Source organism: Cavia porcellus, unplaced genomic scaffold (genome assembly GCF_034190915.1).
Source record: "Cavia porcellus strain 051 isolate PalLab524CR breed Dunkin Hartley unplaced genomic scaffold, mCavPor4.1 scaffold_49, whole genome shotgun sequence".
NCBI classification, from domain to species: domain Eukaryota; kingdom Metazoa; phylum Chordata; class Mammalia; order Rodentia; family Caviidae; genus Cavia; species Cavia porcellus.
This window is the reverse complement of record NW_026947532.1, coordinates 5876776-5899046: the sequence shown is the minus strand read 5'-3', so window position 1 is coordinate 5899046 and position 22271 is coordinate 5876776. Positions and strand designations below refer to the sequence as shown.

The following is a 22271-nucleotide window of genomic DNA, read 5'->3' as shown; positions in this document are numbered from 1 at the left end:
ACAGCTGCCACCGCCGTGGAGTCTGGAGGAGAGTGCCCAGGTCAGTGGACGGACAGATGTGGAGAAATGGTCAGGCCTGGCTGCTAATGAGAGAAGCAGGCGGCAGCAGGCAGCCTGTGCACCTGCATATATCACAGTCTGTGCTGTTAAGACAGAAGGCAGGACCAAGGGTGAAGCTCAGTGGCACGAGCACCTGCCTGGCAGGCACAAGGTCCTGAGTTCCATTCCTGGTACAAAAAGCACTGGAGCTGGGGATGTGAGTAGCAAGGCCCTGGTTTCCATCCCCAAAACTACAGAAACAAAACAGAACAGGTCTGGGGTTTTCCATTCAGGACACATATAGTACAGCACTCTCATATAGGTGATTTCTGTCTCTGCACCCTTCAGGGTAGAACTCACGGCTTCACGTGAGGCAGATGCTCCACCACTGAGCTACACCGCCAGTCCTTCATGTATTTATTTATTTTGAGGTAGGGTTTTGCTATGTAGTTCAACCAGGCCTTGAACTCACTTTGTAGCCCACCTTGGCCCTGAACTCACAGCAATCCTCTTGTCTCAGCCTCAAAAGTGCTGGGATGACAGGTGTCATCCACCACACACAGTTTAAAGAATTTAGCTGGTTAGGGCCAGGGATGCAGCTCAGCGGCACAAGCACTTGCCTGGTAAGTGTGAGGTTGTGAATTTGATCTCCAGTACCAAAAAAAAAAAAAAAAGAAGCTGGAGATCTAGCTCAGCAGCATAAGCACAGAGGCCATGAGTTCAATCCTTGGTACAAAAAAAAAAAAAAAAAAAAAAAAAAAAGAATTTAGCTATTTATAATGCCAGGTGCTTTCTTGGGCATTTTTTCTGTATTGGACATGGAATCCAGGGCCTCACACAGGCAAAGACAAGACTCATCCCTGAGCCACCCCACCACCACCTGCAGGCCTCTGCTATACAGAACAAATCCAATTTACCAGGGCTCTACCTTGTGACCTAATCTCTCCATCCACTTCCCAATCTCCTTTTTTATTTGTTTTGAGGCAAGGATTCTTATCTATCCTAGCCTGGCCTTGAACTCATATGTAGCCCAGGCTGCCTTATAGCTCAGGTGATCCTCCTGCCTCAGCCTCCCAAGTACTGGAGTTACAAGCATGTACCATCACAGCTGGCTTGGCCGTCATTTGCCCTCTTAATGCTTGTTTCTCACTTATGAAATGAAGATAACCATGGTGCCTAAAGCAAATCTGAGGACTAAATGAGATCAAGTACACTAGCTGCTATTTCCTGGTCCCTGGAAAGCTGTTTGCCTTGTGGTTTGTCTTGTCAGCTATGTGAGACAGGCATTAGTTTTATTATGAGACAGTTTTACTATGTAGTTCAGGCTAGCCTGGAACCCTTGATGATCCTCCTGCTCACTTCCTGAGTGTTGGTATTTACAGGTGTGCACCACCACACCTGGGAAGACAGGTTTTATTAACCTGACAAGTGAGGACCCCAAACTCAGCAAGGTGAACTCAGGCCCTCCATCCACAGCCCTTGTTAGGGGTGTGTCTAGAGGCTCTTACAGTCATAGGAGGGGGGCTCTTCAGTGGTGGCCGACTCTGGTGTTTGTGATTAATGCACCACCCAGTGCTGGGCTCAGGCCCTAACTCAGTGCTCAGTGCCACACTGGCCCTAGGGCAGTAGCCTGCACACAAGATAGAAGATGCAAAGCATGTTATGCCTTCTCCCTTGTTGCTTTTGCTGTCTTCCAGTGGCCATGAACTGTTGCCCTCTGCCATGTGCCACCCTGCCTTGGAGCCAGCTATGGACTGAAACCTCCACAAACTGTGAGCTAAATAAACCTTTCCCCCTTTAGCTTGGGTGTTAGGTATTTTGTCTCAGCAATGAGAAACGTAAGATAGTACCCTTGCCTAGGGACCATACATCATATTCCTAAGTGAAGCAGATACCAAGTATGTTGGTACATGCCTGTGGTCCTGGCTACTCAGGAGGCTGAGGCAGGAGGAAGGCAAGCTCAAGACCAGTGTGATGGTAACCTTAACTGTCACTGTGGTTGGTTTAAGAGGTGCCCATAGGATTAGTAAAGCAGCTTCTGGGCATGTATGGGTGGATTACAGACCTTGGGAACCAGATCTATTTCCTGCCTCTTCCTCTTGGGCCCTGTTGCCCTGCTCTGCTTCCTGGCCACCAGGACCTAAGCAGCTCTATGAAAGGAGGCCCTTCCATGACGCTGCTTCCACCTTGAAGCTAGTCAGCCGTGGGCTGAATTATCCCTCTCCTCCTTTACGCTGTGGGTGTCAGGTATTGTGTCCCTCACACAAGGGCCTGTCCTGGGAGCCCAGGGTCACAGCTCCAGCAGGGAAGCAGACACAGCCCCTTCTCAAGGGCTTGGGTAGCAGACACAGCCCCTTCTCAAGGGCTTGGGTGAGACACTTTTCTTAGCCTTTTTTTTTTTTTTTTTTTTGGTCTTTTTTCATTTTTATCGGTACCGGGGATCGAACTCATGACTGCCTGCTTGCAAGGCAGGCGCTTATGCCGCTGAGCTAAACCCCCAGCCCCTTCTTAGCTTTTTTATTGCTGTATTTGTTTTTACCCTTCGTGACGGTCTCACTACGCTGGCCTCAAACTTACAGGGATCCTCCTGCCTCAGTTCCTGAGTATGACAGATGGCTCCTTAGCTTACACCAACTTCCCAAACCTTGTGAATTCTAGCAGATCAAGGTAACTTTCTGTATACAACACGGAATTTATAATTAGCTAGCAATTAGCTAGGTGAGGCCACACCACAGCAGGGTGGCCTCTCGCCTGGCTGGGGGCCTAGTGAAAGGGGGACACTTGGAGACACATATTCATGGTGAGGACAGAAACAGGACAATGAATCTGCAAGACAGAGGTCTCGCTGTGCAGTCCAGGCTGGCCTTGAACACTCAGCAACCCTCTTGCCTCTGCCTCCTGACTGCTGATTGACAACCAGCTCCTGTTGACACCCTGAACCTTAACCTCTGACCTCCACAGCTGGGACAATACCTTTCTACTGAAGGTACTCAGTTTATGGGGTACTTTTTCCCTGAACCCCAAAAGGAAAAGGGAGCCCCTAGTTAGCCTCTCTGCATGTTTCTTAAACCCCTAGTATATAGTTCATGTGGGACACTTGAAAAAGGCAGGTTTCTGGGGCCCATACCTGAATTAAGGCTGGGATCAAGTGTATGAATTTTTTGTGTGTGTGTGGGGTCATGCCATTGAGCTAAATCCCCAGTCTTACGGTTTTTTTTTTTTTTTTTTTTTTTTGTCTTTTTTCCTTTTAATCGGTACTGGGGATCAAACTCACGACTGCCTGCTTGCAAGGCAGGAGCTTATGCTGCTGAGCTAAATCCCCAGCCCCATGAATTTTTTTTTTTTTTTTAAGACAGGGTCTCACTATGTAGTGCGGACTGGCCTTAACTCATGGCAATCCTGCCTCAGCCTCCCAAGGGCTGGGATTATAGACAGGTACCACCACATACAGCACCGTTTTATTGCTATGTGTGCATAGTACTGGAGGTTGAACTCAGGGCCCTGTGCACGCTAGGCAAGCTCTCTACCACTGAGCCACATCCCCAGTCTGACATCTCTTTTTTACTTTTTCTTTTTTCGGTCTTTCTGAGACAGGGTCTCGCTATGAAGTTCAGGCTGGCCTTGAGCTCACTTTGCAGCCCAGGCTGGCCTCCAACTCGAAGCAATCCTCCTGCCGCAGCCTGGTAGCCCCCTTTTTAAAGACAGCTCTTTGTAAACTGTCCAGGTGGAGATTGAACTTGCACTCTTTCAGCCTCCAGAAGTCCTGTGCCCTGGGGCCACTTTCAGAACAAATCTGAGAGGACAGAGAACCCCCACCCTGGGCACCCAGACTGCTGTTAGGGTGTTAACACCCACATTAGTACCAGGTTTGTCACTGCACTGTTTCTCCACATCCTTCTCCAAAGTCCACCACTTTCTTGCAGCCTTGACCTGCTTCTGGTCCCCCGGAGATGTCATTCACTCATGCATCTCTGGGCTCCTCCTGGGGGGTGCTTCTCTGAGCAGCCCTGCCCTGACAATGTCTATCCTGTCCTATCCAAGGCTCTGCTCCTCGCCTAAGGTTTCTAGTACAGAACTTGGGTGAGGGACACAGGAGAAAGATCACAGAGGCAGAGGACCGCTGTCATCCCCGTCCGCAGGGCATGCGACAGATTCCTGGGAAGGCTCTTCACACCTGAGGAACACGGTGGAGGGAAGGGGGACCCTCCATGCCTACCTCGGCTCTCAGAAGGTGCAGAGGGACAGCAGCCACACAAGTGACAGCTCAAGTGACAGCACCTGCCATGCACCAGGTGCTTCGAGAAGCACCTGACTTACCTCCCTGTCAATCATGGGTGGGCAAAATCGCTGTGCTCATCCCCTGGACAAGGGAACTGTGCTGTTTCCTTGCACTGGGGATTAACCCCAGGGCCTTCACACTGAGCCACAGCCCAGTCCATGTTTTATTTTGAGACAGGGTCTCACTGGGCTGCTAAATCAATTAACTTATTTATTTTTGTTTCAAAAAAATTTAGATAAATAAAATTTTTAAAAAATTTACAGAAAAAATAAAATTACAAAACATAACCAGAGGGTAACACTGGTTAGTACATTGTATGTTGTTATCTTTAAGTTATAAACTGCTAAATTTAGACCAAACATTCAATCCTCCTGCCTCAGCCTCCCAAGTGCCAGAATTATAGGCATGCACCACCGTGCCCAGCTGAAACTGAGCATTTGATCTTGTTTTTGTCTTTTTTGAGACAGGGTTTTGTTATGGAGCTCAGGATGGTCTTGAACTTATGCTGTAGCCTATGCTGGCCTCAAACTCATGGCTACTCTCATGCCTCAGCCTCCCAACCCTCCTTCCATAGCTTCTCCTAAATGTTGGGATTATAGACATGCACTACTATGGCTGGCTACAATCTGTTTTGTGTCTAATGTAGACAAGCCTTTTTCTTTCTTCTCCCCCAGTATGGGCAATTGAATTTGAGGCCCCCACAACAAGCTATATCCCTAGCCCTTCTTTTAATATTTTTTTCCTGAAAGACAAGGGCTTGCTAAGTTGCCCAGGTTGGGCTCAAATTTATGACCCTCCTGCCTCAGGTTCCCAGTCCTGAGATTTGCTAAGCTTTCTGTACTAATTTCCTGCACACGTAGCAGTTCTGCCTTCTGAACACTAAGCCTTTATCTTAATCCACCCACTGCCCCACCAGCTGCCCGGCCTGCCCTCCAGCATCCCAGCCCCAAGGCAGAGTCTGGGTGCCCAGAGCCCTGGGGCCCGGCAGGACCTGGGAGCTGCTGGGTGCCAGAATGTGGCCTCAGGTTCTTCTCCAGCTCTGCCACCACCCGAGGGGCTGCGGCCTGGATGGCTTCCTGGATGTTCTGCAGGTCCCACTGGGTCCTGAGGAGGGCATCGTCCAGCGTGAAGAGGCCATCGCGTGTGCGCCGAACCCGGGAGCAGACAGCAGTGGTCTTGAGCTCCAGGCCTATCTCATGCACCAGCTTCCGGAGCTGCTGCTGCGTCTCGTGCACGCACTGCACCTCTGTTGGGCGCATGGGTGTACACGTCATCGGGAGCACAGCCACAGGCTCCCACACCCAGGACCCCTCCCAGCTGTGGCCTCCTTTCAGGGCTCTGCTGCTCAGCCTGATGGCCAGGGTGGGGTGGGGGTCAGATGTGCTGGACCTCAGGCCCCTGACCTGCACCTACCAGGTTAGACCTGCCCTTAAAAGAGACTCCCAGGTAATGGACAGAAGTGCTGCTGGAAGACTCAGTTTGCTCATCTATAAAATGAGGCCATGAAGAGTCAAGCCATCATTTATACAGGGTGCTTAGACAGCACCAGCACTGGAGAAAAAGAGCACTGGTTAACATGACCAAAGTCATGGAATAGGGGTCCCGGGGGCGGGTCTGGGCAGAACGGGGTGTGAGGGAGCACGAGAGCCTGTGGCAATAGGAGTCACCGCAGCTGGGAACTGAGCTACCAGGTGCCGGCTGTGTGCCAAAGTCGAGCTTCAAGGTGTAACCCGGAGGAGGAGGCCAGGGCAGGAGCTGGCCCCGCAGCCGTAGCCAGCAGAGACCAGGGCCTCAGCCAAGCTGAACCGCAGTAGCCTCTGCCACAGCTCAGTGCCAGTGTGCTCACAGCTGCACCCTCTGGCGACTCACCTAAGAGGAACTCCGGAGGCTCAAAGCGGAGGCAGCGGACGCCGCTAATCAGCATCGGGGACTTGCTCATGGGCCGGATCAGCCCCCTCACGGCCATCTCATAGGCCTCCTGCGACTGCAGGTCCAGGTTGGAGTACCTGGAAGCCAGAGACACATGGTGGGTGGGTAGTAGAGAGCGGACAGCTGGGTCACAGCCGCACCGTGAGGAGTGAATGAGGGTATCTCCATCTCTTAAGAGCCCTTTTTAAACTTTTTTTGGGGGAAGGGGTCCGGGAATCAAACTCACAACCTTGCACTTGCCAGGCAGGTGCTGTGCACTGAACTGTAATCCTGGCCCTCCTTTCTTTCTTTCTGTTTTTGGAGGCATAGTCTCACTAGACAGTCCAGACAGGCCTGAGTTCATCATGTGTCCCAGACTGGCCTCGAACTCAGTGATTCTCCTGCCTCAGCCTCCCCAGTGCTGAGATAATAGGCCCTACAGCAGGGATTCTCTCTGTCCAACTTATAGAAAAGGAAAGCGAGGCACACAGCAGATGCCTCACCCAGGGCCATGCTGCTGATGCTGAGTCAAGGTCTCACACAGGCTGGTACCAAGCTCCAGCTCTCAGGACCAAGGAAGACCCTGCACCTGCCAGACTGGATTGCCCTCTGATCTGGCCTTGGGCCTTCGGTCTTTGGCTTCCTCCCCACCAGGACCCAGGTGCCCCAGAGGGTCCTGGAGTTTCTGTTCTCCTTGGGGAGCATATAGAACACTCCTGCATGCCCTGAGAGGGACGGGGCTCATACTCAGTTGACATTTCTGAGAACAAGATGCTGGAGGTCCTCCTGTCCCAGCACTGCCCCGGGGCCACTCACATCACCAGGGCCTTCTGGTGGGAGCCCTGGATGACAGACAGGATCCGCTCCAGCTTCTCTCTGGTCACGTGGTCTGGAAAAGGCATGCAGTATGGGTGGTCAGTGTAAGGTGTCCACTGAGGACAGGCGACAAAACACTGGCAACTCTTTCTACCACACCAGCAGCCCTGCACTTGGAACCCACCAAAGCAATAGTCTGGGGTTTTGCAGAGGTCCAGAAAAGCCTAGGTAAATACTTTACCCTTTCCAGCATCCCCCTTTCTGAAAATTTTACTTTGAGACTGGTCTGGCTTGGTTGCCGAAGATGACCTTGAAATTTGGAGCCTTGGTGCTGGATTACAGGTGTGTCCCACCATGCCCAGCTCCAGGGAAGTCTATGGAAAGTCTACACCCTCTTCTCAGCCCAACACACAGGAATTTAATGTTCTGAAGATATTTTCCAGTGTGCAAAGACCCCATGAAAGTAAGTCATCTGCACTCCAGGTTAACAATACATTCTTCTAAGCCAGGTGTGGAGGTGCACACCTGTAACCCCAGGACTCTAGGAGGCTGAAGCAGGAGGATCACGAGTTTGAGGCCACACTGAGCAGCTTAGGGAATTAGTGAAATCCCATCTCAAAATAAAAAATAAAAAGGGCTGCGGTTGTAACTCAGTGTAAAGGGCACACACACACCCCTTTTTCCTAGTAATGTAATGCGAAAGACCTACTGTCCCTCGCCCGACATTCCATGGCAGGGACCCTGAGTGGTGTGTGTACCACCACACCCACCTCAGCTGGTTTCCGTTCTGAGCGTGAATCCAGCTCAAGGCCCAAGGAGGGAACATGTGAGCCAGGCAAGAAGGTGAGCACAGGGCATTCTGGGAGGCAGGTACGAGGCCAAGGCCCCAGCCTGAGCCTGGCATGCAGATCGGAGTAACTGAGCTGGCACCAGCATGGCTGGGTGGGGTGAGGAGCCCAGGGGAGGGGAACTCACAGCAGGGGCTCTCACCATAGGTCGTCTTTTCCACCAGCCGCCCGTCCTCCTGGAAGTTGTCTGTGGCTTTGCCCAGCAGGCCGCGCACTGTGTAAGCCTACAAGGGCAGGGAAGACCGGTCAGTGAATCCGCTCCATGGCATGGCACTAGGAGGTAGGAGGCAGAGACTTGGTCAGGGCCCTGGGGAAGGCGCTGGCTCTGCAAGGGGTCCTCAGGTCACTCTCTCATTACCCAAGTTCTCTCTGGAACCTGGGGTGGGGGAGGGGCCAATCTTACACTGCTGCTGCATGGGCCCACCTGCAAAGGCGGTGACAGTCACCCTACAGCCACCACCTCTACATCTCTCTCCTCCAGCTGAGAGGGCTCCATTGGCACCTCTGCCTCCATGCTCCAGGGACTCCCCTTCCTCTAACTTTGCACACCTGGTGTGTCTTCCACAAGGAAGAGAGCTCCATTTACTGAGCGTGCACCCTGGCTGGGGGCTGTGCTAAGCACTCCACCTGCAGCCACTCATTTTGTCTTTGCAGCAGGGAAACCCCCTCCTCACTCCCACTGCACAGAAAAGGAAATAGAAGCACAGGTGCTGAGAGACCCATCCAAGGCCACCTGGACGGTGCCTGCTTTGGCGGATGTATACCAAGGACGCCTAGCTGTGGAGAGGAGCTCGAGGGCTTTCTGTTTTTGGTGGCTGCTGGGAATGGAACTCAGGGTGCACACACTAGGCTTACACGGCTGTAGCCCTACTACAGAGCAACACCCCAGGCCTGACAAATGTTTGTGTTATTTTTATTTTTGGGGTGCCGAGAATGGAACTCACAACTTCGGAGCTTGCCAAGCAGGTACTGTGCCACTGAGCTATATCCCCAGCGCCATGCTAGGTTCCAAACCCAAAGTCTTGTGATTACCGCACTACAGATGTGGCCCCTCCACACGCGTTTCCGGGTGTCAAATCCATGTCCCACCTCCCAGATTCTCACTATCGACCCCTGGAAAGGACCAAGGGTGGGCAGCTATTCTAGGCCCCGTACCTTGGTGAGGTGAGTGTCATACAGGTCGGTGAGGAGTCTGCATCCGTGTCCCACGGCGAGCACTGAAAGGCAGCCACCTCATCTGGAATCCCTTTCACGCCACCCCTACCCCGCCCCTGCCACCAGAACACAAGCCTCCTTGGGGAGATGGCAAAATTCGGGTTGCACAGAATCTGCCTCATGGTGGATAAGGAAGGGGCCTGGGGCCCTTGGTGAATTCCCCAGGGATTGTTTCTTATGTACTTGAAAGGAAGGGAATGGCCCTGTCCCACAGTGCTGCAGTCAAGTTTGGTTTTTCCTGGAGGTTTGTTTGGTTCTGAGGCACCATCTCACTATGTAGCCCAGGTTGGCCTTGAACTTTCAGGGGATCCTCCTGACTCAGCCTCCCCAGTGCTGGGATTACAGGCATGCACCACCATGCCCAGCTGCAGTCAAATATGATGGCTCTCTTTTGGGGCTCAAGTTGGGGCAGGTGTCAAGCAGATTCAAGGAGACAATGCACTGGCTGACAGCACAGAGAAAGGGATCAGCACAGAGTGGCCACTTCCTGCCTCTCTGCAGTCTGCCTGTCAGCTGGGCTGAAGAGAATGACTCTCTCTATTCACTCCTGGAGGAACAGTAAGGGGGAACAGCAAGTCTGCTGGCCCTCAGTCCCAGAAGCAAGACAAGGCAACCCACAATTGTCAAGGGTAGGGACATGGTTATCACATGACCCTGGGGACACAAACAGCTCATGACTAAAGGACCTGTGTCTCCAGCTCCAACAATATTCAGACTCTGGCCAGAAAGGCGAGTCACCCACCGTCTGCCTCATGAAAGGATGACATCGTTCCCACCGGGGAACAGGGACATTCACCTGTGACGGCACTAACCCAGGCCAAGTCACCTAAGCTCCTGAAGCCTTTCTTTCTTCATGCACAGAACCTCATAGTATCCATCTAATAAGGATAGGTGCATAAAAGACCTTCAGACTGGTATGGTGGCACATGCCTGTAAAGCCTGGAACTCAGGAGGCTAAGGCAGGGGGACTGCCAGGAGTATAGGCTACCTTGGGCTACACAGTGAGTTCAAGGCCAGCCAGGATTACACAGTGAGACCCTGTCTCAAAACAAAGACCTTGAACTGCATGCCATATGCAGAATCAGCTGATAAAGATGGGCCACTGGAATCACTGTCCTGTGACTCCCTCCCTCCCAATGGTCAGAGGCATGGGGTGGTAATCAGGCAAGGTGGGCAGTGATAGAAGGTAGCTATCAGTTAAGAAGTGTGCTGGATTCAATCTCATGTTCCAGATTAAAAAAAAAAAAAAAGAAGTGTGCTGGACACCTGGCAGCTGCCTGATCCTTCCTAAGGCCATCACCACACCCCAAGCTGCCCACATCACCTACCGAGCACACCTGACGCTTGGACATCCAGCCTGTGTCCCACACCAATCTTCAGGCTGGTGAATGCTGGCCCACGTACTGCAAAGACACAGCAAGTCCATTTCTCAACAGATCCACCACCAAGACGGCCCTGGGCTACGTGAGGACCACATTCCTAGAGTAAAGGTCCACGAAGCCAACACTAGGATCGGACTAGACCCTCAGGTTACCCCACTATGGAATGTGGAGCCCAGAATTACTTCCTTGTTCTCCAGGGCCTACAGAAAGGGCAACACTAACTTCCCCTATCACCATTCTCCCAGCAGACTTCAAGCTGGGCGGTTCGGTACATCCCTGTACGTGGGAGGCAAAGGCAAGTGGATGGCCAGGAGTTCCAGGCCAGCCTGGGCTGCATACCAGCTGTGAATTCAAGGTAAACCTGGACTGCATAGTCAGACCCATAAGACAAAACAAAACAAACAAAAAGAATTCTACCTGAAGGTCTTGATTCCCCCCAGAGTCCTGAATAGTACAAGAGTAAACAAATCATAGTCCACAGACCAAATCTCAAGCCTTTGTTTTGCTTTTTTAAAGCTATATTGCTAAGGCAGGCCTAGAACTCCCAAGCTCAAGTGATCTTCCTGCCTCAGCCTCCCAAGTAGCTAAGACTACCAGTGTACAACCAGCTGTCTGTTTTCTACTACAATCATAAATGAAGTTTTATTGAATCACAACCAAACTCATTCTTTTCCCTACTGCCTACAGTTATTTTACCAACAATTGCAGAGCTAAGAGGCTACAACCCAAATCACATGGCCTGCAAAGCCTAAAATATTCAGAATCTGGCTGGACATGGTGGTGGCACATGCCTATAATCCCAACAGTCAGGAGGATAAGGCAGGAGGATCACCATGAGTTTCAGAATAGCCGAGAACACACAGTGAGATCCTGTGTCAAATTTGGAAGCTGGACCTTTCCAGGAAAGTCTGTCAATCTCTGACTCAATACTTCATCCACTTCACTGTAGCCCTTAAGGGTTGGGGGCAGCCCTCTGGTCAAGGACTTCCTGGGAAGTGACACCCAAGATCTTGCTTGCATGCCATACCCAGCGGGTGGTTGGTGAGGGTGGGTACGCTGGTGGCTGTGAGAGTCAGTTCCTTCTCTTCGCTGCCTTCCATGGGACCCAGCAAAAAGCGAACACGCTGTTTCGGTGTAGGAGGTTTGCAGGCATTGAGACCTGAACACACAAGTAAAAAGTGAAGAAAATCTTTCAGTTAATAAAGACATGGTCTCAACTCTTTTATTTATTTATCTTTTTAGTATGGGGGAGCGAACTCATCGACTCTCCTAACGAACCCAGTAATGAAGACCAAACTGAGTCAGTTTCCCACCTGTAAGTAGGGGGAGGGGATGTGGCGTGATAGAGTGTACAGAACAGATAATTAGGACAGCAATCAGCGCAAGCGAACAGGTTACATGACTACTTTGCTAGAAGGATGAGAAGCAGAGAGGGATTCTCAGGACGCGCAGAGCAGGGTGGTGGTAGAAGGCTCCCACCTTTCAGAAGCTGCATCTCTATGGTGTCCCGCAGATGCAGCCATTTCAGCCCCGGGGGCTTATACACTGCAAAGAGGCCATGCAGCCGCGCCAGTCCAGGGGACCCCATTCTCTCAACTCGCAGGCCTGGCCAAAAAGCAAAGATGTAAACGGAAGTGCCGGGACCGGTCCGGCTCCAAATGTGGTCCTCACAATAGAAGCCACCAATTTCAACGGCCGGAAGAAGTTCTCACTTTCCTGTCCTCGGGGGGAAACGTGAATCAGGGAAGGAAACAGGGTCCGGGATTGATCCGCAGAGCTGGGGGTAAGGGCGTACATCTCCTTCGATCCTGTCTGGGGTTTAGGGAAATGGAGACAGTTTTACATCGATGGAAATAGGCGGCAGACTGGTCGCATGTGTTTCCCACTCATATTTATCCATATGGCCCTTTCTTGACCAGATAACAATGTTTTCCCATCACAGGCAGCAGCACATTCGTTGGATAGTCTTTTTGACCTCTCTGGCGCTCCGTCCTCCGGGAATTATGGGACATCAACTTTGCCCCGCTTACAGTACGGCAGACGTCCGCTGCCATGACGACGCTGTGGCTCCGGGTCTCGCTTCCCTTCTGCCGACTCCCGGGTGGTCTCTTGTCTACTGCGGACAAGTGGCGCCGGGTTCTAGTGCCAGGCGGAAAGAACATGCGGACTCTGGGCTTCTCTGATCTGTCTTTTTCTGACCTCGCAGATGTGCCCTTCCGAGCTGGGATCCATGGCACCAGCCTGTTGTACCCAGACCATATTCCCACCTCTCCGCTGCAGAAGGCGCTGCTAGCCGCTGGCTCGGCGGGAATGGCGCTCTACGACCCCTATCGCCACGGTGAGGCTCGCGAGCCCGGCTGTTCCACCGCGGCAGCGAGGAATCGGGATGCCATTGCCTTGGAACCCTGGGCGGGTCATTAACTCTGCAAAGCCTTCGTTTCCTATCTCCTTATCAGGAACGCCTATATAAACCAGCTGCCTTGAACCTCCCTGAACTCTGAATCTGAATCTGTTGGGCAGAGGAAAAGGAGGGAAAAAGTGGCGTGGAATCTGAACGTCTGCCTTTGTAAATTCTTCGCGGGAGATTCTGATTTTGGATCATGATTGTATTGCGGGGGATTGAGCCGAGGGCACTGTGCATAGAAGGAAGCACTCTCTACTGTGCTACATTTCCAGCCCGCTTTATTTTGAGAGCAGGTGTTGCTGATTTGGAGTCTCAACCTCAGTCTCTCAGGGTCCTGGGATTACAGTCATACACTATCACGATATCCAGTTTCTAAATGGTTTTTATAAAATTGTTTCAATTTCAGTTGAAAACAGTTCTGTAGATCTCTTTATACTGTCAAGCTGGAAGCAGATCTTAACGGTTTTTTGTTTTAGTTTGGTTTTGGTTTTTTGGTACTAGGGAGCAAACTCACAGTCTTGTGCCTATGAGGCAGATGCTTACCCCACTGAGCTAAATCCCCAGCCCTTACGGTTTCTTTAAATATGTAAAACTACCATTGATTTGTACTTCTCAGAGTAGTACTTCTTGAAGGTTTCGAATCGATGATTGATGAGCATGCATCATATTGTAACAGTACCTCTATAAAGGAAACTTTATGAAGTCAAGGGCCTGACTGTTCTGGTCCACTGTGTATGCAGCGTTTGTGGCACATAGCAAATGCTCAGTAAATGTTTGCTGGATGTATAATTAGAGCATTCTGTGCTTCTACATTGTCTTTCTCATCACTCCCAGTAATGCTGAGTTCCAAACAGTGCTGTACTCCGGCTAATAAACACAATAATACAGGCAAACCTGTACTGTCAGCTACTCAAGTGGCTGAGGCAAAAAGAATCCCAGATTCTAGGTTACCCTGGGAAACTTAGCAAGGTTCTGTCTCAAAATAAAAATAAAGAACTGGGAATATAATTCAGTGGTAGAGCACTTGCCTAGGATTTGGGAGGCCCTGGGTTCAATCCTCAGTACTGCCAAGAAAAAAAAAAAAAAAAAAAAAACCAGAAAAGAACGATGTAACTCCCTATTGAACACTGTGCTAAGAGTATTACATGCAAGATTTTCTGGATTCCTCAGTTTTACCTGATGAGATATTATACCTGCACTTAACAAATGAGGCTTAGAAATGTGAAGCAGTTTGTGCCAGGTCACATATGCATGGGCTGCATACAGGCCTTGACTCAAGCCTTGTGTACCAGTGGTGTGTGTACCAGTGGAGACAAGATGGTGTGGTGTGAGAAGGGGATGTGACAGTGATTTGTGGGGCCAGTCTGATCCTCTCCACAGCACTCTGTACTTTTCAGCTCTTCAAGCAGATGCTTCTTTCTCATTTCCTCTTACTTTCTATCGCTGCCTAATAAATCTGCCTATGCCTCTCAGCAAGAGAGGGGAGAAGAAGGAAGATGAGATTTATAAATCCGTTAGGCACTGTTCTGCCCAAAGCCACCCCAGTCTAGTAGATTAATAGCATTAATAACTATTAATGTAATGAGACTTTGCTGTGCCAGTGATTTACAAAGCATATCATTCCTAGAGGTAGACATTATCCATATTTTACCACGTACAAACCAAGGCTCAAATCAGGTGACTTCCTGAGGCCATATCCTCCATCCATGCCCATTTTTGTCATTTCAGACATGGTTGCAGTTCTAGGGGAGACCACAGGATTCTACACCCTGAAGGTCCTCAGAGACCAGATGAGGAGGGATCCAGAGGGTACCCAGATCCTACAGTAGGTCTCACCCCTGTTTGGGGACATTCTCTAGGAACACTGACCTCTCTAGTCATACTGCATCAGTCTCATTTCTCTAAAGAAACTCTTTTTGGGTTGTTTTTTTTTTTTTTTCATCAGAAAATTTTCATTCCACAGTCACCCTGTGTTTTGCCAAAGGTAATTAAAAAAAAAAAAAAAAAAGTTTGTTTGCAAAATAAGCCTAGTGGTTTTTGTTTATTTTTCTAATTGTGCTACACTGGAGTTAAAACTCTGAAATGCTCTACCATTGAGTTATATCCCAGCCCTTTTTATTTTTTGAGACAAGGTCTCATTAAATTGCCCAAGCTCTGGGTGTGGTGGCACACACTTGTAATTCCCAGCATGGGTAGGAGAAGGCAGGAGGATCGCAGCAAGTTTGAGGCCAGCCTGGACTCTACAGTGACAGCCTGTCTCCAAAACAGACTCAAAAAATGAAAAAGTTGCCCAAGCTGCCTCAAGTTTGTGATCCTCCTGCCGCAGCCTCTTGAGTAGGTAGGATCACAGGCTTTGCCCCACCACATCCTGCTAGAGAACTCTTGATACCCTGCCCATAGAGACTGGGCATTATGCATGTATGTGCACCATCATGACCTCTGTACAGAGCTGTGACTCAGCCCAGCGCCAGCCTCAGGGCTTTGTGTCTTCATTAAGCTCCTGTGATGACTGGGTATTTAGCTCAGTGGCATAAGCACTTGTGTGGCAAGTGTGAGGTCACGTGTTTAATCCCCAGTACAAAAAAAAAAAAGTCCCGTGATGACACTAGCTGTAACTCTTCCCTGTGGTCCCTTTTGTGAGTGCTCTGAGCACATCGAAGGTCTTCCTGTGTCCTTGGCTTATGGTAGTCACAGTCCTGACACTGCCCTGGCCCACAAAGGTGCCATTAGTACCTGTGCCCAGACCGCCACCCCAGGCTTGCTCTAACTGAACCTTTTAGCTCCTTGCTGGCTCCACCCTGGTACCCAAGTCCTGCCTTCTGCCTTTCAGGGAGCGTCCCCGGATCTCACTGGCCACCCTTGACATGGACAAGCTCCGGAGCCTGCCTGAAGGCTCGTTTGGCCGCGAGTATCTCCGCTTCCTGGATGTCAATGTGAGTTTTCAACTTGTGTGCACCTGGCAGTCACCAGGGCAGGCCGAGAATGGCACAGGAGTGACAGTCCAGAGCCAGAGGAGCCAGGCACTCCTACCGTGGGCACAAGGGTGTCTGGTCTCATGCCACATTACCTGTCTCTAGCCCAAACTCCCCTCATACACACACTCCCCCATCAGAGCCCTCTGCCAAGTGGCTTGGTCACTTTCTGTGGCACAGGCCAAAGGGCCCAGAACATGGCTCGAAAGCATAGCACTGGCCACTGTATTAATCTCATGTCACATGCCAGATGCCAGGCGCAGTTGCGCTCACCGAATCCTCCCAGCAGCCCTGTCATGTATGTCCTGGTATCCTCTTTTAATAGAGAAAGAAACAGGCTCAGGCCAGGTGTGGTGGCACATGCCTGTAACCACAGCATTCAGGAGGCTGAGGCAGGATGATCATTGCGAGTTTAAGACCAGCCTGGGTTACAAAGTGAACTCAAGACCAGCCCTAACTGCATAGCAAGGCCCTGTCTCAAAAAGACAAAACAAGGGCTGGAGATTTAGCTCAGCAGAACAAGCACCTGCCTGGCAAGTGTGAGGCCATGTGTTTAATCCCCAGTACCAAAAAAACCCCCAAAGAAACAGAGACTCTGAGTAGTTAAGTAACTTGCTAAGTGCCCACAGCTAGTATTACCAGGGACTGTTTTCAACACCAACTAGTGCTTTGAACTGCTGAATTATATCACCCTGCTCCTGGGACATTGCTGCCTTGCTGGTGTGACAGGTTTGGCACTCTCTCTAGCCCCAGGCAAGGATGGTGGCAGGGTGGAGGTATAGGGGAGTTGAAGGGTTTTGAGATACAGATAACAGTTCACTTATTCAGCCAATATCTACCTTGTGCTATCCATGGTTCCACAGGCTGGGGGTATAGCAGGTGAGGTCCTACCCCCATGGAACTTGTATTCTAGTTGCAGAGGCAAATAACAGTAGTTTTTAAAAATCACATAAAATTCAGGTAAAGTATTAAGTATGCAGAAGCCAAGTACCCCAGCTCTGTTCTTAGCAATGAGGATACAGCAAACAAAGCCAGTAAAAAGCCTGTTTTGTGGTCCTTATGTCCTTTCCCCCTAAAAAAAAGAAAATTGTGCAACTCTGGGGTGTACAACTCAATGGTGCAATGTGTGCATGGATTCAATCTCCAGGACCAACACGAAAAAGAAAATAGAGCAGAGAGGTGAGGGGGATATCAGGAAAGAGTCTGTATCTCACTGTTAGATACGCTGGGAGGTTTGGTGCACAGTAGTAACATTTCCTGGTTTGGGAGCGAGCCCGAGGAGGGGCTGGGAATGTAGCTCAGCACTAGAACACTCACCTAGCGTGCATAGGGCACTGGCTTCCAGCCACAGCACCAAAAACGAAAGATAGAGCTGGTCTACCTTTACCTGCATGGTCCCAACTCCCTCCCTCCAGCCACCAAGCCCAGTGCCAAGCACTGTCCCACTTAGCTCAGAAGCAAGCCAGGGGGAAGACGGGGAGGGCTGACGAAAGATTACACTGGGCTGGGTAATGCTTTGTGTCAGGGGCTGTCGTGTGCTTTGCAGGACATTTAGCAGCCTCCCCAGCCTCTACCCACTCCATGGATGCCTTAGAATTCACGTCTCCCCCGTGGTGACACCCAGTGTCTCCAGACACTGTAGACATCCCTTGATGAACTGTGGCAAAGCAGTGCTGTAGAAGGGCACTGTGCCCAAGACCACACCCCACTTTGCACCCCTCCTTGGCAGGGCACTCACCTGCCCTGGTTGGCGCCATCTCCCTCAGATTTCTCCAGGGTGCAGATTTCATCTACGGGAACCCTACCAGGGCAGCCGCCCTCTAGTGCCCCCCAGGGAGGTGCTGCTAAACCCACAGCCTTCAGTCATGTTGCTGTGGTGAGGAGGGCAGTAGGCGGGAGCTGCCAGGACCATCCTGGGCTCCTCGCCCAGCAACCACCCCAGTGAGGCTGATTGCCCAGAGAGGTGGCACTTGTGGGACAAAGGACACAGCAGCCCACAGAATGGGTAAGCACCTTTGACCGAGCAGAGATTCAGGATAAGGACACCTGCCCTGCGGCTGGCCTGCTGAGGAGTGTGGTCATCAGGGACATCAAGATAAGAGACTGACTCTTGCCTGTCACTGGTTTTACAACCCTGGCCAATCTGAAGTGAGGGGACCTAGCCTTCGTCTTAGGGCACCCTCACTGTACCGGTAAGGGAAGGGATGGCAGGGTGGCAGGCTTTGGAATCCAGCAGACTTGTTTCTGGTCCCAACTCAGCCACTTTGCATAGTTGTGTGATCTGGGGCAAGTTACGGTATGTCTCTGAGCTAAGGTAAACAGAATCTACTCCCTAGACTGTTAAAGACACAGCACAGGGGCTGCACGAGTGGGGACTCAACAGAAGAGACTGTAGCCTCAGTGCCATTAAGACCTCAGACACCTTGGCTGCTGACAGGCAGAACGGGCTCCTCGCACCCTGGGTACTGCTGAGGACTCAGGGGACAGGTGAAGGAGGACCTGCTCAACCTCCTACCCTGGGCTCAGGGAAGGGTGGGGGCCTGACCCTTCTCCCCTTATTCAGTCCTCCAGGCCCTGGATCAGCACCAGAGGTACAGCAGGGAGCACAACAGCTGCCCTCACACAGGACACTGTCCACAGAAATGGAACTCAGGCTGGACATGATAGCACCTGCCTGTAATCCCAGCCTTCAGAAGGCTGAGGCAGAAGGATCACTGTGAGTTTGGACCCAGCCTGGACTCTGTAATGAGTCCAGGGCCAGCCTGAACCAGCTAGCAACACCCTGTTTCAAAAGCCAAAACAAACAAAAACTCATCATATATGTCCTGTGAAGCTTTCTAATAGTATTATTGATTTATTTATGCACTGCTGGAAAATCAACCTAGGGCTTTTACATGCTAGGCAAGTGCTATATCCCCAGTGTTTTTTATTTTTTTGAGACAGGGTCTCAGTGGGTAGCCCAGGCTGGCTTCAAACGCAAGGGAGTCCTTGTGCCTCAGCCTCCCAAGCTAAGGTTACAGACGTGTCACCATGCATGGCTGCGTTTTATTTAGAAACAGAGTGCGTGCGTGTGTGTGTGTGTGTGTGTGTGTGTGCGCGCGCGCGTGCACTTTGCTGGTGATCCGAAGTCTTATACATGTTAGACAGGTATTTTTACTACTGAGCTACCTACATCCCCAGCCCCACCTTAACCATTTTTAAGTATGTACAGTAGCATTAAGTACACTCATACACTCATTTGCTTGCAAACTAATCTCCATCTTACAACAGGAAAACTGTGTCCTCTCACAGCTCCGCATCACACCCACCCTGCCAAGTGTGGATCGGTGGCCACAGCCATTACCCAGGAGTCAGGGTGGGTGCATTCCCCACCTAAGGCCTCCTGTGTGACCACTGTGTGGCCACTGTGGGTAGAAAGTGCCAGAGTCTTCTAGTATGGCGTGAATCTGAGGGGCGTGATTACACATGAAGAAGGCTGGCAGATGGGACCCTGTGAACTTCCAGGAAGGGTTATAAGTGAGGCTCTTGCTTGGCAGAGGGTGTCTCCAGACACCCGAGTACCCACCCGCTTTGTGGATGATGAGGAACTGGCATACGTGATCCAGCGGTACCGGGAGGTCCATGACATGCTCCACACCCTGCTGGGGATGCCCACCAACATCCTGGGTGAGTGCTTGGTGCAGGGCGCTCTAACCAACTGTCCTTTCAGGTTTCTGCAGGCCAGGGCCAGGCCCACCCACCTCTACCACGCACCTATCTGCTGGCTCGGTATCTGCTACTTGACATGAACCTCATCCCCTTGTTTGCCCTAGTACCCTTTGTGCCACCTACACTTATGTCGCAGCATGCAGACGCCCAGGCTCCCTTCTGGCTTAGGACCCTCAACACCTCCCTAATGCTCCCTTCCTAGCGTCCTCAGCCGCACTTTCGAGGTCCTCTGCATTCTGAGTCTCTGCTCCCCTTCCAACCTTTATCCCCTGCTTACTCCCAGGCGCTCTCCAGCCCAAGTCAAATGTCCCCAGGGCAGCGCAGTCTGTGATAGGGAGAAGTCGGGGAGGCCACGCACCGCTGTACCTACTGTAGGCACCCACTCACTTCCTACCCACTCACCCCCAGGGGAGATCGTGGTAAAATGGTTTGAAGCTGTGCAGACGGGCCTGCCCATGTGTGTGCTGGGTGCGCTGTTTGGACCTGTCCGCCTCAGTGCTCGGTGAGTTTTCCAGTGGTGCCACGGACTGGGGGTGGTGTGGGAGCAAACTCGGGGCAGGACTCCAGGAAATGGGGAGGGAACACAAATACCTGCAAGCTCCATGGCTGTCTAGGAAGCAAGGGTAGGAAGACAGAGTCCAAAAGGGAAATGGCCTGGGGCAGTGAACAAAGCTTGGGTCCCAGTGTCTCTTGGAACTCAAGGCTGGGTCAGAGTGACAGGAGTCACTGGGGTGCAGGGGTGTTTTAGTTTCTGGAATTACAGAGCCCTCTTTCAGTCCTGCTTGGAACTGAGTGCTAAGTCTATGTAGGCTGGCCCTCAGGGACCTGATGTCGTCTCTTCTGTCTGCCACCCCACAGGAAATTGCACGTCCTAGTCTCGGAGCTGATCCCATGGGCGGTTCACAATGGGCACAGGGCCCCATGTGTCCTCAATCTGTACTATGAGCGGCGCTGGGAGCAGCCCCTGGCAGCCCTGAGGAAGGAGCTGGGCATCACAGCGGTCCCTCCATGCATGCAGGGCCTGGCCTAGCCTGGGACGCTGTGCTAACGGACCTGGCCTGCCTCCCTAAGGGCAGAGGGTACTTTGGCAGTACCTTTACTCTTCTCTTGGAACACTGACCTTTGGACACCGTTTATCATAATTATAACTGCTGTCCTGGGCTTTGAGAGCCAAAGCAGGAGGACGAAGGCACGGCAGCAGGCACCCTGCCCAGGAGCCAAGACTCCTCAGAGAGGCGTGCGTGCACAAGGAATGGCAGTCTAGGAGCAGCCTGGACTGTCCCAGGCTCATGGACCCTGTTCGGGATGCTCCCTGCAGCCAAGGGTTCCCAGGGATCAGGCTGGGGTCCTCACAGAAGTGAGAGCCAGACCCAGTTCCTGAGAGGGGAGGTGAGCGCTGTCTGAATAAAGGCTCCCTTCAGGTCCAGCGTCCACTGTGCATGGCTATGGAGGGCAGAAATTCTCTCCCCATCTGAGCAGCTGCTTGTCTTCTCTCTGTCCTAAAGTTAGCCAGAGCAGGATTCAGTTACCTTCCTCCTCTACTTTCTAGCAGAGAACTGAGGGCAAATCCTTTTCCTCCTGAGCGCAGTTCCATCATCACCTCAGGGAAGATCAGCAGTGCCTGCCTCTTCCAGTTGCTGTGGGGTTTCCTGAGGTGAAGCATATGAACTGGAGAGCAAGCCCAAAGAGTTGTACTCCTTTTGTGTTTATGGACACAGGAGGATGCTGCAAGGCTGCAGTTTATTTCGGAGTGGCAAACAGTGACAGGGACATTCACTGAGTCAGGTCAAGGTGTGGGGACAGGTGGCATGTACAGTGTCCTTGAGAGAGTAGATTGACCCTGTCTGTGGATTTAGGAGTAAAAACCCCTGCAATAGCAGAGCCTTTTGGGTTCTTCACACTCATTGAGTGGCCAGATCAATTAAGGCCCGGAAGAATTGTCTTGGGTAAATAGAACTGTGGCTACCAGCCTTAGGGTGGTTTTCTGTGCCTCAGTTTCCCTATCTATAATAATGGCCAGTTTAGTTAGTGCCAGGATGATGGTGCAGTCCTGTAATACCAGGCTGAGGAAGGAGGATTGCAACTTCAAGACAACTTAGCAAGACCCTGTCTCAAAAATAATAAAAAGGGTTGAGTAAGTAGGACATTATAAAGGTTCCAGGTCCTAACCTTCCCTGTGTCCACCACATGGAATCCAGGGATCCCAGTGGCAGAGGGAGAGCTCAGAAAGCCAGAGGCTGAGAACCCTGAGCTCCAAGAATTTCACAGCTTAGACCACCTCTGCAGACCTGCCAGCTGTTGCCAAGATTTCCCAGCACCTAGGCTCCTGCCCTCAGTAAAAGGTGGGGCATGGTCAGACTCTTGGGTGGCCTCTGCCCACCTGGATCCCTCCCCTGTTCCAGCCAGTTGGTGCCCAGATGACCTTGGGCCATCACAGAATTTGGGAGGATTTCTATAGCCTGGTGCTCTCAGGCCAAGTAGAACAGAACACAATGGGCTAAACATCAAAGTACCCCAGAAACTCAGAGAGCCTCAGTGACAGCCACCATATGAGTCTCTGTTCCCGAAGTCCAGCACCAATGCTGGTTGCCTAGTGCCATGCAACAGGGGCCAAGTCAGTGGAAAGGAGCCCACTGAGAGGTCAGTCTAAGCTAGGCCCTCTCACAAATGACAGTCAAGTCCCTGTTCTTCTCAAAACTC

At 51.4% G+C, this 22271-nt stretch overlaps 2 protein-coding genes across 3 annotated transcripts; one reads left to right on the top strand and one right to left on the bottom strand.

The window, feature by feature from the left end:
* Window positions 1-4508: 4508 nt before the first annotated feature.
* Trub2 (TruB pseudouridine synthase family member 2) lies at window positions 4509-12259 on the bottom strand. 2 transcript variants are annotated; one of them, XM_003470604.5, is made up of 8 exons: window positions 11967-12259; window positions 11515-11646; window positions 10434-10508; window positions 9046-9107; window positions 8033-8114; window positions 7043-7115; window positions 6188-6324; window positions 4509-5564 (listed from the first exon to the last, which is right to left on the bottom strand). In XM_003470604.5, exons 1-8 carry the CDS (start codon window positions 12073-12075, stop codon window positions 5206-5208), a joined length of 1029 nt encoding a protein of 342 aa, XP_003470652.2. In that variant the 5' UTR covers window positions 12076-12259; the 3' UTR covers window positions 4509-5205. The 2 variants fall into 2 exon arrangements, with proteins under 2 accessions (XP_003470652.2, XP_063100383.1); XM_063244313.1 differs by lacking the exon at window positions 10434-10508.
* A 119-nt stretch (window positions 12260-12378) lies between these two features.
* Window positions 12379-20995, top strand: Coq4 (coenzyme Q4). The gene is made up of 6 exons (XM_003470603.5): window positions 12379-12825; window positions 14620-14716; window positions 15722-15824; window positions 19400-19529; window positions 19980-20073; window positions 20430-20995. Exons 1-6 carry the CDS (start codon window positions 12540-12542, stop codon window positions 20599-20601), a joined length of 882 nt encoding a protein of 293 aa, XP_003470651.1. The 5' UTR covers window positions 12379-12539; the 3' UTR covers window positions 20602-20995.
* Window positions 20996-22271: the final 1276 nt, after the last annotated feature.

Excerpts from the sequence above, each read along its gene's own strand:
- Trub2 (XM_003470604.5), bottom strand. The coding sequence starts at position 12,075 with ATGGGGTCCCCTGGACTGGCGCGGCTGCATGGCCTCTTTGCAGTGTAT. Across the intron at positions 9,108-10,433 it reads CCAAGCGTCAGGTGTGCTCG|TGCTCGCCGTGGGACACGGA; the intron begins GTAGGTGATGTG and ends GCTGCCTTTCAG. Across the intron at positions 6,325-7,042 it reads CACCAGAAGGCCCTGGTGAT|GTACTCCAACCTGGACCTGC; the intron begins GTGAGTGGCCCC and ends TCTGGCTTCCAG.
- Coq4 (XM_003470603.5), top strand. The coding sequence starts at position 12,540 with ATGACGACGCTGTGGCTCCGGGTCTCGCTTCCCTTCTGCCGACTCCCG. Across the intron at positions 12,826-14,619 it reads CTACGACCCCTATCGCCACG|ACATGGTTGCAGTTCTAGGG; the intron begins GTGAGGCTCGCG and ends TTGTCATTTCAG. Across the intron at positions 15,825-19,399 it reads TCCGCTTCCTGGATGTCAAT|AGGGTGTCTCCAGACACCCG; the intron begins GTGAGTTTTCAA and ends CTTGCTTGGCAG.